At 37.7% G+C, this 19,713-nt stretch overlaps 2 protein-coding genes across 2 annotated transcripts; both read right to left on the bottom strand.

Moving 5' to 3' along the window:
* Nucleotides 1-2,117: 2,117 nt before the first annotated feature.
* On the bottom strand, nt 2,118-9,636 carry trafd1 (TRAF-type zinc finger domain containing 1). The gene is made up of 12 exons (XM_051422815.1): nt 9,162-9,636; nt 8,853-8,904; nt 8,618-8,753; nt 8,243-8,296; nt 7,700-8,138; nt 6,535-6,831; nt 6,388-6,452; nt 5,176-5,436; nt 4,302-4,440; nt 3,779-3,968; nt 3,564-3,627; nt 2,118-3,197 (listed from the first exon to the last, which is right to left on the bottom strand). The coding sequence occupies exons 2-12, from the start codon at nt 8,897-8,899 to the stop codon at nt 3,159-3,161; spliced, it is 1,731 nt and encodes a 576-aa protein (XP_051278775.1). The 5' UTR covers nt 8,900-8,904; nt 9,162-9,636; the 3' UTR covers nt 2,118-3,158.
* A 950-nt stretch (nt 9,637-10,586) lies between these two features.
* Nucleotides 10,587-18,437, bottom strand: mob1a (MOB kinase activator 1A). The gene is made up of 6 exons (XM_051421996.1): nt 18,269-18,437; nt 17,310-17,476; nt 16,849-16,942; nt 15,921-16,054; nt 13,611-13,774; nt 10,587-12,667 (listed from the first exon to the last, which is right to left on the bottom strand). The coding sequence occupies exons 1-6, from the start codon at nt 18,280-18,282 to the stop codon at nt 12,590-12,592; spliced, it is 651 nt and encodes a 216-aa protein (XP_051277956.1). The 5' UTR covers nt 18,283-18,437; the 3' UTR covers nt 10,587-12,589.
* Nucleotides 18,438-19,713: the final 1,276 nt, after the last annotated feature.

The raw sequence follows: 19,713 nt of genomic DNA on the forward strand, positions 1-19,713 counted from the left end.
CTTGTTCATACAGTCGGATGTTTGAGCTTCGCTGTGCCGAATAATGTCAGTGCAGTTTGACACTAGAAGGATGTTTTCACCGTCATTTGTTGAAAGAGGAAAATCTGAGCTTGATCTTTGACATCATTAAAAACTGGCTCCAGAAGATTTATTCATTTATTTTGTTCTTGTCCCCATTCTTGTTCATTTTGGGAAGGTATTTGTACTTTTATTTCCAAGTATATTGTTTCTGATTTTACCCTTGTATATGAAAATGTATTCTTTTGGGGGGGTTAATTTTCCAAACCATCTTTTTTTATTTTGAAAGTTAAGTCAAATAATGTCTGTTCATATATTGTTTATCTTTGCAAATAAAGTTTTTTAAAAAATTGTGATGTAGAAACTTGAAGCCACCAGTGCACAGACACTAAGACTGTATGTGAGTAAACAATGGACTTTACAGTGAAGTAGGAGACAGCTTGTGTCCTATATTCATGTAGGAGTTTTTAATGAGGTAGTAGGTGTAGATCATTGACAGTATATATAATGGACAGAGCTTCCAGTTAAGTCAAGTTAAACGTGGGAGTGTCTTAAAACCTGCTCTACGTAAAGACCAGCAGGAGGAGCTCCATTGGCTGCAATAAACACAACACTATTCACTCTTATGGAAAAATGACCTGACTGCTCACTTGATTTATGAGCTCAGTAAACTGTTTTCTAACGAGTTTATACTCTAAATCGCTCGTTTCAAGTCTTCTTCCAAACATTATGATGTTTATTCATCAGATTAGAGTCAAGTATGCTTTCGGACGTAGCTACTGTATGATTGACATCAGTCAAACTGTAAAACCAGGCAATGCTGATCAAATACAAGGCAAGATTCTGTTAATATGTTGCCTATTTCTTGCCTAAAATCGTTTCACAAACATATTTAACATGGAAATTATAAAAATAAAAAAACAGATCGGACACACATTATTGTTCCAAACAGCCTGTTTGTATATATCTCAATACAATAATCTAACTAAATAACTGTCTCTAATTTCCCTATAATTTGTACCAGGTTACTGAGTTCTTACCAGGAAGCTTTCTTGGAAGGAACAAAGCAATAAAACTTTATCTCCCAAAATCCCAAAAAGTCTAAGTGCTGTAAGGCCGGGAATAAATTGTATGGTGGAGAAATACTGGATACTTTATTGCATTATCCTAAAAGTATTCAAATGTAGACATATTGTGTGGAAATACAGGAATTTAAAATGTATCAATACTGAAAAGTGTAATTTAACAGAAAAGATACACAGGACACACAAGCTCTTCAGTAATGGTAGCTACCACCCATTGACAGGGTCCAATTTGCAGTTTTATTGTGACTTATATATAGTAATAGTAAAGGCAACTGCACTTGCTGTTTGATTTTAAAAACACAATCTTGTGGACTCACATGACCAACACTTTGCAATATAACTTTTATTCCCCTATTTCCCCTTAGGCAGTATTTCTATATAGGCCAAAAGTATCTCAAAGTTTTTTCACTGACAACTACAAGAGCTTTTAAAAACTTGCCCTTATTCAGCCAATAAATATAAAAAATGAATCATATTTAAGCTTGTTTTTCCCTTTAATGACCAGTCACAAGTAACAACATTTACATTACAAAAGATACAATTATCTCCAGCTTTGTATTATATTTTATTGTTAAAATTCACTCAGTGTGACAGACAGGTCTTAAGAGGCCGACTGTATTTCTTCCCATACTAAATACTTCATGCTTCATTTTCTTATTCTACCACTGACAGTAACAGAACTTTGTGAGCCGAATCATTTAATGGACCTTTTTATGTACGATTAATGGTGCATTCACTATGATTCTTCCAATCTTCCTAAATTCAGTCATTTAAACTGGAAACGTGTCCACATTATGATGCCACGTCAAATACATGCAAAACTGCAGCATTGTTAAAGCTCCTTCTAGTCCTGCGTGGCAGATATGAAGTAGTAAAGTACTGGAATTAAAAATATATACGTTTTAGCCTTACATCTATGCAGGATTTTGGTAACATGACCGGTGATCTGAGGTGAGATAGACGTACAAAGAGGAATGAAACGACAACTAACAAAATACAAACTGAAACCATGAATGTCTTCATTAAACATTTAATAGCCACACAAGACAAAGAGCATCCAGACAGTTGTTCTTTAACAGGAATAATCAGCCATGTGCTGTGAGTCCACCCACAATCACTAGCTGAGCTTGTTGATCGGATGTTAAATCAGGAAAATGCTCTCTCGACTGTCTGTGGCACAAGGTTGCCTATTTTATATGTATTTCTAAAGTGGACCCTATGTTACACACAAAATACATCTCGTCTATCTTAAATCCTATTTGGAGGAGCAGCACACGACATTTTACACACTACTTTAACAGAAGATTGAACAGGAGACATGGCTTCAAAAGCCTTCTCATCATAACACCACATATATAGTTCTATAGTTGTGATTAAAAAAAAAAAAAAATCAAAATACTACTGAAGAGTATTAAAGACAAATGTTGAACAGTATAAAAAGACAAATGTTCAATAATACAGTTGTTGTTTTTTTTTTTTATCTTGGTCAAAGATGCATAAGTTTATCAAATCGGTTCCTCAAGCCCTTTTTAAACAAAATAATCTAGCAAAGTGCTTTAGGTTACATAAAGATGCAGAAACCAACAGGAACACTGAGAAAGATCCTGAAAGAAACAAACACGGGTGAAAACAAAATGTCCTTGGCCGAAGTAACAAGGTAAAGATTAAGTTACACAAATGCACACTGACAAAGTCATGTGTCTGCGTTTGATGTTCTCAGTGTCCTTAATAAGCCATGACACGATTCGTACAGTTAAAAAAAGAACTTCAAATCAAATTAGCGTAAATAAAATCCATTTTATAATTTATCTGTTAAGGTTAGATGTTAGACACACAAACATTTGAAACGAATAAAGCAGAATATGCATGAATAAACTGAATGACTTGCTTAGACTTTAATAGTAAAATTCATCAAAATATAAACTGCAAGATACTAATACTCACACAGGCACTTATCAGATAGGTATATGTTTCATTTGTCAAAAGTGTGCAAAAAGATAAATGAAAAGCAGAGAAGGAGATTTGGTTTTTCTATTTCTCCAGATGTTCCTGCTCTCACTCTTCCTGCTGCTCTTCATTCTGCTTCTTGGGCAACTGCAAGTGGAAAAAAATACAATTGAAAATCTTTCTACAGACGCAAAAGTAAGTTGAGTGGCCTTAAAATGAAAATCCACCCTTTAAAGAGAATTTCCACTGTCTGGGTAAACCTCCGTATTGTATAACGCCGGGTAATGATTTTAAACTTCTCTCAAAAAATGTGGTTTAGAGGGAAAACAACACCTAGACAAATCACAATATCTCAATTTACTGCTTGTAAAATGTCTATAGTTTTCCAACCTTCACAGCTTGAATGCACAGACGTTGTTCATGTGTTTCCACTTGGACACAAACAACAAACAAATCATTAACCCCACAGACAATGCATTCATAATGTACAGGAAACAACAGAATAAAGTGTACCTTTGTCATTGGATTCCTTATGTTCCCTCGTTCTCTCCCTTCTTGATTTTCTGGTAGATGCAGTCTGGTGGACAAACATTAAGATCAGATTATATACTCTCAAATTGTATTTACAAAAAAAGCACAAATACATACTCTGAATGGGTCGAGTAGACCTAAAGTAATTTAAATGATATTTAAATTTATTTTTTATAAGACTTGATTATTGCTTTTACTTCTCAGTGTCACTGAAAGATGACTGAGCTCCTTCTGCTTCTCTGCCGTGCTGAGGTCGGTCTTTTACAGGAACGTCACAGTTTGACGTCTTCCTTTGACTTGGTAGTCCAATGTAGCCTCTCTGCCAATCCCTTGCGTTTTGTCCTGGTGGCATGTCTCTGTCAAATCCAAAGTCCTCCAAGAAGTCAGCTGTATGTGGAAGAGGACACACGATATGTGTAAATAATGAAATAAACACACAAATGCACAGAGCTGAGAATTCAAAAATATAAAGCAATCTTGTAAAATATCCATATAAACTAGCTTTTTATTTTTCTGTGTAATATTTGTTGTGTTGAATTAAATACTCTAGTACTTATTATTTTGTCCACCCCCATAATAATAATATCTATAATAAACAAAGAGACTACAGCATGTTTGTACTGAAAATGTGTAAAATCTGATTTTCTGTAGAAGTTCTTGATTATTGATTTGTTTTCATCAAATCTTCTTATGTTACTTTAATAAAAGAAAATACATTACCTTGCTGCTTTAATCTCCTTTGGAAATCTGGAGACGTCTCGTCAAAGGTGTGTTTAGCAGGGCTCAGTGGTTTTTTGACAGATGATTTTGTTAGATTGTTCAGTGGGTGGGCAGTCTGAGGACGCATGTCACACTTGTCCTACGTATAGAAATACACAAAAAATTAAATATCACAATAGATTGGAACAAATATTTCCATTTTATCTATTCTTACTGGGATCAACATCGCTGTCAAACTTCCCCTGACTAGATATTAAATCAGCTATTGGCCATTATGCAAAATAAATCTGCCCATTTCATTTTTCTACAACTTGTTGTCGCACTCATGAACACGTTATCTTTACAGGCTGGTTGTTCAGACCATAAAGTGGGAGTCTCTACAAATTCCACATATTTGAATTACGTTTTAATTCCAATAATGCTGCCACATTTTTAAGTAGGGATGCACCGATTTCGCCTTAATGACGGACATCAGCCTATCAGCAAATAAGACAGCATTCATCGATGTCTGTGGCTGATGTTTATCTTCAGGCAGTGGCACAAATTGCACACAATTACCAATGTGCTCCATGTGGCAGCACGGACGCCTCTCACATCTTGGATGAGTAAAGAAATAGATTGAGCTGCAACAAGGCAGAGGTGCTTATCTTTGTAGATTTCTTTGTTCCCTGGCACAAAAGGGCAAATAAATAACACCAAAAAACATCAGTATCGGCTATTGGTTAAATTGTTATTTCAAAACATCAGTAAGCCCAGAATTTCCCAATCGGTGCATCCCTATTATTAAGAAATCCTACAGCAGGTCAAAAGAATTTTCCTGTTCTCACAGGTTATACAACAAGTAACATGATCCAACTTAGTTTTAGTAACATACCTGATGGTGAAAGACAACAGCCTCTTCTAGAGCAACGCCACAGAATTCACATGGAATGACCACATCGCCCTCTAGTGGACTGGCTGGAGGACTGTAAGAGGCCGGGGAGACTGACCGAGGGAAAGTGGGGATGTTTGAAGCGAGTGTGTCAGGGACGCTGTGCATCAGCCCAGAAGCATTTCTGCTCATCCTGTCCTCTCTAGGTGGAGACACGGGCTGCTTGCTGAAAGATGCAAAGGCAGAGGCGGGGCTGCACCCAGTCTGAAACAAAGAATATAAAAGGTAAGAAGTGGTTGAAATCTACGATGAGCCTGCTTACATAGTAATTATGTCCCAACTAGATGGAGACGATGGCCACGTGTTCAAACAGGCAATGGCTGTAACTGGACTGTGAACCGTCAGAAACAAAGATAAAGAAAGGAATGTGATATCTGATTTTACATTTATTTATTCAGAGGAAAAACAGAATGCACCATGAGAAAATAAGTAGGTCACAGCAAGTTTCTTCCAACAGAACGGTAACTTAAATTAAAAGTGGGTCTGGAATCAGGTTAAAATATTAAGTGTAAATATATATATATATATATATATATATATATATATATATATATATATAAGTGTCAGCAAGTCCTGAATTCAGTAGGCAGTGAACACAGTCTGTTAGGCTGGTTATATCTGTCAATCAGGTTCTGGTTGCATGTTTCAACATATGATGCATTGACCTGGAATTAAAAGCTGTCTGTCCTCCTGTTTGCTCGGTGAGTGTAGAGCTGCGCAATTTTAGATTATGATGTATGATGTGTCACTGATAACAGGTTCCTTATTCCAGAAAATAAAAGGCGTCTATCGGTTAACCGGCTTAAAACATGAACTAGATGATAGACAGAATGAATTCTAATCAATCTGCAATCCAGGTGTAAATGAAAATCAACAAAAACTAAAAAACTAAATAGAAGATTATCACTACAAGCCAGGCTTCTACAAGTCTATAAACGGGACACGTGGTGGTCTTCATAGGCCACTTCTTGATTTATTCTGAATGTAGTGTTTATGTCCATATCGGGATCCTGTGAGCACAGTGACCCTGTTATCTAAAGGGCTGATCCCACTCTGCCTCAGTCACTTAGTTAGCTCGCTAACATAAGAATCTAGCATCATGAGTCAACCCACTGAGCAACAGTGTACCTAAAAGAATACAATCACATGTCTAACCTGATGCAAAATGAGGTCCTCTTCAGGAAACAGCTCTTCACAAAACTCACAAGGCAGCATGGTATCTAGAAAAATAATTAAAAATCATGAACAAACTCACAGTAGAATAACTTTAAGTATTTTAATTAACACTATTTTGCCATTCACCTGTTTGATCAAGGTCCTGAACTGCACTCGTGCTTGTGCCTGAAGTGAAGTTTGGATAGTTGTTATTGGGCTGAGGGAATGGAGAGTTTAGGGAAGTGTTGGGCGTCTTCCCAATCTTGTGGTCCCAGATACCGCTCCACAGGTTGCCCTCTACGCCTCCAGCCACTGATTCTCCATCACTCTGCAGACTGAGCGCCAACATGTAGTCCAGGCCTGATGAATCCTCATCCAGTGTGAGCTCACTATGTGGCCATGCACTACTGCCGCTGCTAGACAGAAAATCCCCCTGCCCCAACACTGCAAGAAATAATAATTATACAGTTATATCCAAAAACAATTCTAGCTGCAAGTGGAAGTACAATGACTTAGTTTTTGTTAAGTACAGAACATTTTTTATTGCTGGTTAAAATTGTAATACACACAACATGTGCAATGTGTTTACTGGCCCTGTTAGGGACCACCGTAGCTTTATATTCAGCCAGCTTAATCTCTCAATTGATATTAATAAAAGATATTTCTCAGGATATATCTACTGCAAAATTAATTTGACAAAGATTGCCTTGAATTAACTTTGAGAGTAACATTTACATTTCTGTGTTACAGACTCAAATTGTGGGCATTTTTTTAACAATAAGTAAAGATTATGTGATGCTATAAAAAAGTTTAAGATATCCTGTGGTGTTTTTGACCACTAGTAGACCTATGGAGCAAGGTTTTTGCAAGTGGGTCCCCATTTTGTCTGTTTGTGATACACATTCCTGCTGCTGGTTTCACGCTGTTCCACCGATAGACAGTTAGTGGCAGTAACACACGGAGAAGCACGACAACGCACCCACAAAGGCAGTAAAGAAGAAAACAGCTAGCAACAAAAGATGTATGTAAACAATGCACACTAAAATATCATTAAAATATAATTAAAATCCACTTTACAAATGTTCTAGGGGGACGGAAATGAGTTTGAAACCTTGTGGATAAACACAATGTGCTTTAGTAAGAAACAGTAAATGTTAACATGTTGTTTGTTAACAAGAAAACTCCACAGTGCCCCTTTAAATTGATTTTACAGTTCTTTAAAGATACATTGGTACATTTTTGGCCAATAGATAATTAAGCCTGGTGGACACTTTCTTCCCCCCACAGGAAATAAAATAATCAATAAACTCACAGTGGCTAAATGTTGTATTTCTTGGGGCGGTATTCTTCCAGTCTGCTGAGTCTTGTGTTCCCCTTGAAGTGTTATAAACTCTGGGATCAAATGGCCGGGGAAAGGCCTGTTGTTCTGCCGCACTGATGTTATTATTCTTTGGGCCTCTCTCTTGGGCTCTTAGGAGGTTTCGGATGGAGTGGGCTTCAAACCAAGGTCCTGGAGACTGCTGGTCTACTGGACTGCGACTTGTTCGGCTGTTGTTCCTCTCTTGGGGCGGTGTAAGGCTTCCACATAAGACTGGATGCACAGCTTGTTCCCTCAACATTACATTGCATTTACAGCGTGAGCAGGGCTCAGTGCGTGTACCGCAATAATCTTCATGTTCTTTGGACTGGCTGTAAACAATCTCCAGTTCACAGTATTGGCAGGGGACCAGCCGCTGAGAGCATTCGGAGCTCTGAAAGAGACGACAATCGTGAAGAAGCACAATTGGAAGACTTAAATCAAGATGGTTAAATATTAGAGTTATGTATAGGGAAGGAAAAAGTTAATCAGAAATACCTGGTGAACATCAACATGATTCTTCTCAATCTTCAAACCACATTTGCATGTAATCTGAAATTAAAAGAAACTTTTAATGTTCATCCAATCTCCGTCTGACATACAAAAGTTCCCTCCCTTGTGTCTTCCTGTCTAGATTTGTAATTACTCTTATAACACGGAAACTTGACAAATAAAAGAGGGTATTTAAACTAGTATATACAAGTCACAGTTCACTAGTTCCTTGGTGTTGGGACAGAATAACTAATAGCTGTTCCAAGCTGTTTTAATAACACACATTTCCCCACTTTTTGGTATTAGTCCTGCTCTAAAAGCAGCACACATCTGTAGCAGGAATTATGTTTTAGTCTCCAGCACTGCTGTTCAGATGTTTACCTGTGTATGCTCCTGCTGTTTGTGCTCCTGGAGATCTGACCTGGGCACTGGCTCCTGGCACACATCACACAGTGCGATGTTTCTTCGACAGTGGATCTCATGGGTAGTAAAATTAGACTCAGGAATTTCATGTTTGCTAAAAAAAAAAAAGAAGGAAAAAGGTAAATAAAATGATAAAAATCCTGTTTTCACCATCCCATTAAATTGAACGATTATGTACTTTATTTATACTTACCAATTGCCACATGACTGTGTATTTTCATCTGCCATGGCTTTATCCATTAAGCCTGGGGAGAAAGTTAGTTATTAATGACACAAACCAGCTTGAAGGCACCGACATTTAACCAGTTCAGGTGATGTTTACTAATGTTTACAACAGGTAAACATGCATCTTTTGTAGTCATAGAAATGAGTCAATTCGCTAGTTCAGCGAGTGGCATCTAGTTATTAAACTATATAACTATAAATCAATCTATATAATATCTAAACAACCACTGTAGTTAGCTGATAAAAACTGGTTGACAGCTCTTTCGGTTTTGCTCACCCAGTGTTTTCAGGCAGGTAGCTAACGTTAGCTGACAACGGTGGCCTGGATTAACAATCCCCCCGTCAACCTTACTCAACCAGCATCTTGAACCACCTCCAAAGAGTCGCGACACGGTTTGTTTACCGTGTTTCTGCTTCAGCTGGCTACGTAGCTTAGCATTAAAAGCACCACCACGTAGCGTTAATTCAGCTAACGCTAACCCAACTTTAAAATGCTCTTTACGAAGAAGACCAGAAAGAAAAAAAAAAAAAAAAAAGGCGAATGTAACGTCGGGTTTTTTTTAGGGGTGGAGGGGGGTGCCACCCGGTACGAGCAAAACCAGGACAACCGCTGTGATGTTACCGTTTGTCAATTAATTATCCGCTGAAGCGTTTATAAGCAAAAAGAAACCCGCAGACGACAGCTAACTACTTGATGATAGCTTGTATAAAAAAAAAAACACAGCTCGCTATTTCCTCCTTGCTCTGTGTCAGTGTGTGGTATTCAATCCCCGAGTCAGGTCTCTCAGGCGGTCTACGTACGTATCCACCCCGCCTCCGTTAACATTGGCGGAACCAAAGGGAATCCCACCGTAACAAGTTATAATATTACACCTATTTTGAAATAGGTTTAATCAGACTGGTGATTTGTTTGTGTAAGGGGCGTATATATTATCTAGGTTAAGGGTAGAAGCTCACTGTAAGTCCAACCTCAGGGTAAAATACCCCTGCTCGCCCTTCAGGCTCGGATTTGATTGGTTGAATAAACATCGTGCGCTTGGAAACCGTCTCGGGTGATACCACCGCCTTTAATTACGATTAAATATCCGATATTACCAACACGTCTTCTTAAATTGGCATAAATGTGTAAAAACATACACATTATTGGACCTTATGCGTTTATACATCCACGGTTTAAGGCAGAGCTTCGACTCCGTTATCTTTTCCTTCAACATCCGGTGTGAAACCGGAAGTTTGAGTGTGTTCATTGTGTAGTTTGACATCCAACCTTGTGATCGCCTTATTTTCAGGCTTATGCCTACAATTTAGTAAATATCTGAACTAGTTTGTTACAAACTATACTATATAATTATATATTACGTGATCGGGTGAAAAGTTGTATTCTAATTCATATTTTTTTTAAATCAGCTTCAAGAACAACAAAGCAAAAAAAAAAAATATCAAAAACAATGTCTGAAGTTATCTGTAGTAGTTTTAGTACTAGTGATAGAAGCAGTATCACTAGGCTCCACAAACTGCAACACAATATAATATATAACAATATAAACTCATAAAATATATATTTAAACAATCTTTAATATGGTAGCAACTGTATTATTGTTTTTAAAAGGAAACTCGAGTGCAACAATCAAAGCTTCACTGTTGATCCACACGTCTGCACATTCTTCCAGACATTATACACGAAATGAAAATAAACACAGCAGTCTTTTCAGTGTTTATTGAGTTTTTGATCTACCAATACTGTCATATCAGACATTTTCATGTTTGTAAGGCACAGTTTTGTTCAGATAAAACACTGATCTTATTTACAGCAAACGTTTGGACGCAGTACATACATCCTCATTGATTGGACCATTATTGTAAATATATAAAACTTTTAAATCATTTCAAAGCCCTTGTTTCTTCTTTGAAAAGGTAAATTCCACTATTTATTTTACAATGTAATATGAAATGTAACTCCATGCCATAAGTTTAAAATCAAAATTGTGAGAAAAAGTAATACATTTCCAAAATATGTGACGAGATTCAAAAGGAAGGACTAGTGATATCTATTCAAATAAAATATTTAAAATAACTCTTTCAAATTATAGTGATATGCCTGTAGATTATAAAATGAATGGGAGGAAACTTGAGGGACTAAAAGTGGATAAATCACATTTCAAGTGAATGAAACATGTTTTTTTTTTTCACATTGTTCTTAAAAAGTGATTATAAAATGAACACTTTGCTGCAGCCAATCACATCGGTTGGTTGCTGGTGATGCATCGAGTTATCTAACAGCTCCTAATTGGTTACATGATTGTCTAATATATATTTAGGTCCAACGTGAAGGACCGATTCCCTTGTTCAAAGTTTGCCAAATGAAACATTCATCAGGAATAGTAGCTGCATTAGTTTTTAAAAATGATGGCAGTACAAACAGCCCTGCTGTTGTACTCAAGAGTTAAGCACAGAAAATGAGCATGATACATGCACCAACAAAGACATTTGTGGAAAAAAATGACATATATCTTAGGTCCCTCGTCCTTATTGTCCACAGGTACAATGGTTATTTCTCTACTTCCAATCTCCAGGGGGAAATATGTAGTTAAAAAAAATTAGTACCAGCATTTAAAGATCAAATATGCAGGTTTCCACAATTAATCTGCATGACAGAGATGAACTAAAATGACAGTAAATCTAAAAAAATTCACATTAGGCTATTTTTACTGTTGACAGGGTGATTGATCTATTATACAACTCCTTTACGGGGCCATGATTATAAAAGCTTAATTAATTAATAATTATCAAGCAGATTAAACGTATCAGTGGAAGCACCACATCTTGCATTTTACTATCTTAATCAAGAAAAAAGCCAGAAAATGTGCAAAACACAATATTGCATTACTAAACTGAATGAGCTATAATGCAGTCAACGGTGGGGCTTTGTTTTGTTTGCGGGGCAAGAACAAAGGCATCTCACAACTGTGTCAAAGAGCATGTCAATAGGAAGCATGATAGCATACGTGGGATATCCGAAACACCCAGCTTGTGACAGAGAGCTTTATACTATATACCGGTGTATCTGTGCCTGCCTTCATGTTAGACAAAAAATACCATCCATACACACTTGTGTTGTAAGAAGTAGGTGGAAAGTAAACTGTTTTCTTGCCATCTTTCCTGTTACTCTCCACTGTACGCTAATGGCAGACATTTTAAAAAAAGCTAAAATTGTGATATTTGGTCAGTCACTGTAATTACAATAGCTAAAAGTTAACAAAAAGAAAACTGCCTATGAATAACTAAAAGTGTTTTAAACACAATCAAAACACTTTTCTCTTAACAAACACTATACGCCAACATATGAAGGAGAATAAAAAGAGCTGGTTTTCACTTTAACTTCCAAATGTCCTTGGTCCAATATAAAATTCAGTAGGTTGCTCTAAAAGAGTCGTTAACCACAGTCTTGTGAAAAAATATTCTTTCTACACTACACTATTTTATATGATCTAGTGGCAAAATGGAAAAAAAAAGGCTCAAAGACAGCATAAAAGACAACAGAAAGAATAAGAGGAAAAGTACAGTACAGACATTGTTGAAATGAAAGGAAGAAGGCACAGATTGTAAGAGTGGAGACTAGAAGTCATAGAGGTAGCAGAGGTCATAGAGAGGGACAAAGGAGAAAAAGAAACTGTTAAAAAAAAGGGGAGATGTGTTGTTAAATGTCTATCTGTCCTTGGATCCAAGCTTCTCGATCAAGTCCTGCAGGGGAGCGAGCTCTCGCCTGTCGATGAGGTTGAACTCCTACAAAGAGAGAAAACATTATCAGATTGGTTATTTTTCAGTTCTAAGAAGGTAGGATAGAGGGTGCAGTAACATTGACATGTTTAAAGGCCCAATGCAATGCTTAACACTCAGTGAAGTTAACTTACAACATGTCAGTGTAACTAGGCAAAAATCCCACCACACATCAGTTTCAAAGCTCCTGCCACGTCAAATTCTCTTGAACCCCTTCTTCAAGTAATGGGTTTTTGGCTTTCATGCATCTTCGTCTCAGGTCTTATGAAAATGATCCATGTTGATTCTGTTCAAACATGTCAAGACTGTTGCAGATGGAGCCTTAATGTTTGCATAATAATTGGCATCTGGCATACAGTAGACAAAGACTTAGGCATTGCAGGGTGTTATGTACAATGCCATTCAATTTTATTTGTATAGCGCCAACTCGTAACAGAAGTTATCTCAGGACACTTTTCAAAATAGAGCAGGTCTAGACCGAACTTCTATAAATACAATACAATGTATGAAACAAGAGAAATAATTTACTGCCACATCCTGTTAAGATGCGTTTTTATCTTGTTCTTAGCACAGCAAGTGTTTTTATGTCTTATCAGTGTTGGATCAATGTCAGGCCTTTATAACCAAAGTAATGTAGCTTGCGAAGGCTTTTGCTTTTAAATCACTTCTGCTGCTTTGAAACTGACCAATGAGCTGATCAAGGAGCAGCATTTAAAGCTTTATTCCTAATCCTACTTTCATTAGTTTACACACTGTATGCACATCATACATAAAGCTGTCATTATCTTATAGTTAGAGAGCCATATATACAATGTTAGAGAAATGTAACTAGTTCCTCAGCAGGCAGATTTCAAAAGCAACTTTTATGGAAAGATGACTCAGGTCTCCTTTTCAAGCATGTATGGATTACAGGACCCTTAAACTCTACATTGTAGCAGGATCATCTCACCTGAACAAAGAAAATGAAGTGCTTGAAGGAGGTGTTGAGGTGGGCCTCCTCCTGCAGCTGCATCACAGAGTCAAAATGTTGGTGGTAGATGTGAGCGTAAACCCTGAACAGACGCTTCAGGATGGTTTTGGCCACAGACATGAAGTTCTTCGGAAAGGGAACTCCTGTGGGACAGAAGGTGGTGGAAAATGCTGATGTCAAGAGAAGAGCATGTGCTGTTTCAACCTCCACAAAGCCTAGCAGCCAACATCAGTGTGAGACTGAAGTTTATTAAGATGCTTTAAGCTTAGTTGCTTAATCAAAACTCTGGTCTGAGTGTGGACTGAAGCAGAAAGGTCTTTATTGTAAAGTGCTAACTTTGAGTTTCAATGTGACGGTTTAACATCAACATAAAAAGGACAGTGAAGGACTGTAGTTCTTTTCCTTAAACTTAAACTAGGGGACCAAATTAATTTTTTACCAAAGTCATAAGATTTTGCATTCTGTAGTAAATGTTCTGCATTCAATCTCTGTCTACAATCAGTCTCTTCAGCATGTGAGACACATGATCAGCTGGCCTGAAGTCAGGTGATCGACATGAACAGACAATAACAGAACACTGTCTTGGCCCTTGGTTGCCATGTTTAGGATCATTGTACTGCTGCATCCAAAATAAGTGACCAAACATATTTTTTGAAAATTCTGGCAGTTTCACAACTGTATTTAAGGTCATCGCTGTATTTTTTTTGCGTGGCTGGGCCTTTATATAGTTTTATTTCTCTGTCAGGAGTACATAGGTTTAAAAACATTTTAATATCATCATGTATATACTGAAGGCTTTGATTACTGTTGGATTTTCCTGGCCTCACAAAATTATACAATAAAAAAAAGACAATTTCTATTAAAGAACTGGAACAAAGTAAAAACAGAACTTAAAAATAAAAAAGATAGGCCAACAACTGTAACATTGCTTGCTTTAAAACAGTTGTATAAACTCTATATTATTTATTTCTAACTGTTTGATTAATAAATGCATCACTGCAAACTGCAGAGCAAACACAACATTATTATAATTTAGCCAAATAATCACAAACTCACTAGAGGCACATTGTATATTTAAAGAAAAAAAGCCTACAAAGGGAAGAACAGGATCAAATAAACTGTTTAAATATTCACAAGCTCAAACTATTTACATATAAGCTATAGGAAAACTCTAATCCAGACATCTGGAGAGAGAGTGAGAGAGAAAGGCAAACACACCCCACAAGCCACACCTACTACTACTCTGAATTACAGTATCAACATAATATATTTCTCACCGTCTCCCTAATTGTCTGAATAAGTCACTAAATCTGTTGCTAGTCAATTGTTAGACATAAAGTCGCCTAAATCTAGCGAGAAAGTCGGCAAATTGGCAACACTGGTCTCTCTCTCTCTGATTGATTTTATGTTTGCAAGCACACATGTGACATAGTGTAGAGCTACTGTCCCAGAGACTGTATCTTTGTGTCCAAGGAGCTATTTTTATCGTCCCCGGGACAACAGGACGTCCTTGTTTTCCAGCGTGCACAAGTATTAAACAAATTGTTGGGTGTCATGGTGTTTTCTCCTGTTAAATTCAGTCAGTTGTGGGCTATTAATTGCTGTGTTATAATGTTATAACCAATAGTAAGAAGGGTACACAGTTAATAGGGCTCCCCTCTCAATACACACTACAGCTTGTCCCGAATGTATCGCTCTTCACAGCAGAAACAATATTGATGCTTATTGAAGCGTTACAGCTTAGTTGCACCGTCATGGTGGTACATGACAAATTTGTATCATACAGGACATTAAAACTCGGCCCAGAGTTTAAACATCTGAAATCAGTTCATTAATCACATAATCACTGTTTTATTCCAAATCCAATATGCTTTTCTTAGTGAGTCAAACATGGATTTTACACAAATACTGAAGGAAATAGTATATACGGTATGTTCCCCACAGAAGAACATGTGTGTCAAATGACAAATCAACGAATGTCTAGACTGTTGGACACAAAAAAACAGCAATGAAAGCAGACGATGTAGAGTTAATTCCCAAAGGGTAAACGTAAAGTCAAATAAAAGAGAGCTGTGAACTTTAAAAATGTAATTTAATGGGATGTATGCAGTTACTTGGTCTGCTGGAGAACAATGTGACTGCAGCATATTTAGTGATGGTTGTCTCTCCCTGAGCTGAATTCTACTGACAGATAAATACTTCTGCAAATGTAAAAAAATAAATGCAACGAAAATCATCAAGAAAAGCTTGAACTGAAAGTTACCAATCAAATCTTTGATCCAAACTCACCAATCTTGGAAGGAAAAAGTGTCTCATCATCCAGTTGATCCTGCACCCAGGTCATCAGGTAGTCAATGTACTTGGGCGCGGAGCATTTGATAGGCTTCTTGATATTGGTGCCATCAGCCCAGTGATACTCGTATCTACAGAGAAAGAACAAAATTAATTGCCACCTCTCGAGTTATTGACTCGATTTATTAGCGAACCTGTGAGACATGAAGGCTCTCTGAAGGAAACTCTGCTCTGTCAGGACATGAAAACATCAATCGGTAGTATAGATACGCTAAAAAAAGAACCCGAGGGGGGAAATGCGAAAGTATCTACAGTCATATTCTTGATGGCAGCTATGTCAACAGGAAGTGAACGCGGGTCTCTTCCTCCTGATTACAGAGTGAACACAGACAGTCTTGGCAGGAGAGAGGATAGAGGAAGTGCCACATCTAGATTCTAACTAAATAGCTTCTACAGGGACCACATGCAAAGTTTAATTCCTGTTTCCCTCATGTGACATTCAGATGATGTATTTCAATTTGTTTGACTCAACCATTCAAAACTCAAATTCATTCAGAGCCTTTCGTAACAAAGGTTTTATAAAATCATATTACTGTCTGTGTTACTTGTATCACTGTGACGCACAGCTATAAATGTGTCATTTTTTATCCTGTTAGTCAAGTTTTGTAAGAGCACGTAGCACATCACGTCTCTGCAAACTCGTGTGAAGTTCCTTGTTTCCTAAAATTACGTAAACACATACATCAGCTTAAATGTTTCCCTTGTTTCAGGGGATTTTTCCAAATTACATATAGCTCACTTTTTTTTTTAGCTGTTTGCTGCATCACAGTAGGGCAAGATTTAGATAAGATATGTTAAATGACATATTTACAGTATCAATCACAATCGCAGCTGCATGCATAAGAAGGACACGGCTGGCTGTTACCTCGGTCCAGCAGACATCACAGAGCAGCTGGTCTCAGTGCAGAACTCGGTGATGGTGCCATACAGCATGTTGATCTGGTTGAAGAAATCCACCGCTAAGAGAAAGAAAGAAAGAAAGAAAGAAAGAAAGAAAGAAAGAAAGAAAGAAAGAAAGGGTGAATTATAGTTTCTGTTCTCTAGGAACATTGATGCTTCCACGTTACATTTCTATACATACGTTGGTTTTATCTGAGTTTTTATATACAATGCACACAGTGTACAACCTCCCCCTTTAGACAGCATTACATACACCCACAACAGTTTGGTTGTGTGTGTTTGTTTTGGCTCTTCTTTCCCCGACTAGGTGATAAAAATGTTCAACCTCTGTACAAGTATCACTTATGCTGTGATAAGTGATGTAATGGTGGTTTGTGCACGGAGCGATGGTTTCTTTAAATAGGTGTACTGCGTTCATCCACTCACTGTTGACGGCAATCCACTCATTGAGATCCTCTCCCTCGGGCAGCATGACAGCCTGCCTCAAGTTCCCACTGCCCAGCGTTGCCTCGGCGTGTTTCAGCAGCTCGTACTGATGCGAGCCCTCTGGGATGTTCTTCTTCGGCTTGAAGGTCTTTGATGAGCGACTGCCACTGCGAAGACACAAAACAGTGGAGCTGAACTGTACACCAGCCAGGACAGTGACATTTTGTGTACAAGACTTGTGTAGGAGTAGATCCCCCCCCTCTCCCCTCTATCTTGGGCCTTCACATGTGAGGATCCTCTTCCTGTCTGGGTTTGTGCAATCAGCAGCTGCAGGAAGGCATCATGGTGAACATCTAGGCAACATCTAGAAACGATACTCGTGATGTGTAATCACTGCCACATTTCTCATGCCTACTTGTTCTGGCTTGTTTTCAGCGTGACTAGATGCGTGACTTGTCTAATCTGTGTCATGTAAATATCGTTATGGTGGTTTAGACACATACAGGAAATGAGCCAGTGACACTGTAAACAACGGGGCAGGTAATTAGCGCTCAAGCTAGCGAAGAAATGAAGCCAAAAGGTGTGGATGAAGAGTAATAATAACGAGTTATTGTGTGAGCTCAGCTGGCTAACCAACCTGTTGGCTGGTGTTAATTAATGAGGCTCAAACTCGAGACTGAAACTGGTTAAAACAAAGTTATAACGTTAGTTGGGGAGCTATAAATAAACAGATAACAGTTAATGTTACGACGAATATTTAACACTAACGCATATAAAAAAAACACACAAGTGGTTTAAGTTGACTGTTTAACGTATACAATGTTTGTTTTCTGTAACTGTGTCTTATTTTAACGTCGGCTACTTCCCTTGATGCAACTTCGTAAGAAACGTAACTAAGCTAACGTTGACCGCAAAGCTGCGGCTGTAAGTTCAACAAGCTATATTTTACTTTTACTTACAACAGGAAGCTCATCTTGGCGAAGCAGTCGTCGGAGAGCCTCGGTTACAACCCCTAATCCTGGTTTTAATACGCAGGGATTTTGTTTTAGACACTTGTCTGCTAACAGCGTCGTTTTCAGGCTAACATGAACTGCACCCACAGTGGCTCTTCCTCTATCGGCTGCGCTCTATAGGAGCACAGTAGGCAGACTGTCGCCCCCTCCCGGTGGCAGGTAGGTACTGCAGCTGGCCACATGGCGCTACAGCACAGAGTCCCAAGCTTTTTCTGTCTTTTAGTGAACTTGCTTAAGTTATGTATTGTATTTGTAATCCATATTATATTTAAAACTCTACAATGAACCCACATAGTGAGCGCAGTGACTGCAAGAAGTTTGTAAAAGGAGTGATTTGGATGCATTTTGAGCGGATTATTTCCACTTTAGGGAACTTTTTAATACAATTTTCTGTCTGTATTGTGTGTTTTTCTTTTAGAATTTGTAACAGTCGTACATATTTAATAGGCTTCTTTTTTTGGACAAATTCAGTGTTTTCTTGGCCCTGTTCTATTAGACAATTTACTTAACAATTAGAAATCTTAACAGAAGTGGACCAAAGGCTGAGATATAGGCCTACTGTGTATATTTTTTAAGTTTTCTGACACACCTTAAGATCAAACTTCCTGAAGCTCTGGCAACCCCTTTTGGGGCTCCTGACCCCCCCCAACCACTGGCATAGACTGAATAAATAAATTTCTGTCCGCTAATATAATATACTTCAATGACTTCAACATTCAGACACAGAAGGCCATTTATTCATATGGAAACTACAGTTAATCTGCAAAAATGTAGTATCCCAATATCTTTTGTTAAAATGTATTTGTTAAGAATTATTTTTGCAACAAAAACAAGAACATTTTTGATGTTAGTGCATCTGTAGGTCCATTCATAGACTGGGAGCGACTCCATGGAGTCTTTTATAACCTTAATTGTTTTAGCTTATATTGTAGTCTAATGTGTGCACTGTACATATATAATGAGGGCTGGAGGCCCTGCGGCTCCCACCCCAACAGGTTTATTAATCCATGGAAAGTAACTGAGTACATTTAATCAAGTGCTTTATTTAAATGCAGTAATTTACTTGAATATTTAATTAATACTGTACTTCTTTTTTGCTCCAGGGGAGTACTTTGTTTATTGAACATGAAAATGCTGCTTAAAACTGCAAAAGACCTCCTTTAACTTATAATATTCTTAGCTGATAACAATAGGTCTGTACTTTTACTTATGCTGTAACATTTTAAATGCAAGAAATAGATGGAAAAACATTAAATAAACATGCAGTGTGTGTGTGTGTGTGTGTGTGTGTGTTTGTAGATAGCCTCAGCCCTCTCCCTGCTGTGGGGGCCAGCTCATTGGAGACTCACTGGGTTAGTATGGTATCTGATGTGCAGGAGAGGTGTGGCTGT

The sequence above is a fragment of the Dicentrarchus labrax genome, unplaced genomic scaffold (genome assembly GCF_905237075.1).
Source record: "Dicentrarchus labrax unplaced genomic scaffold, dlabrax2021, whole genome shotgun sequence".
NCBI lineage: Eukaryota > Metazoa > Chordata > Actinopteri > Moronidae > Dicentrarchus > Dicentrarchus labrax.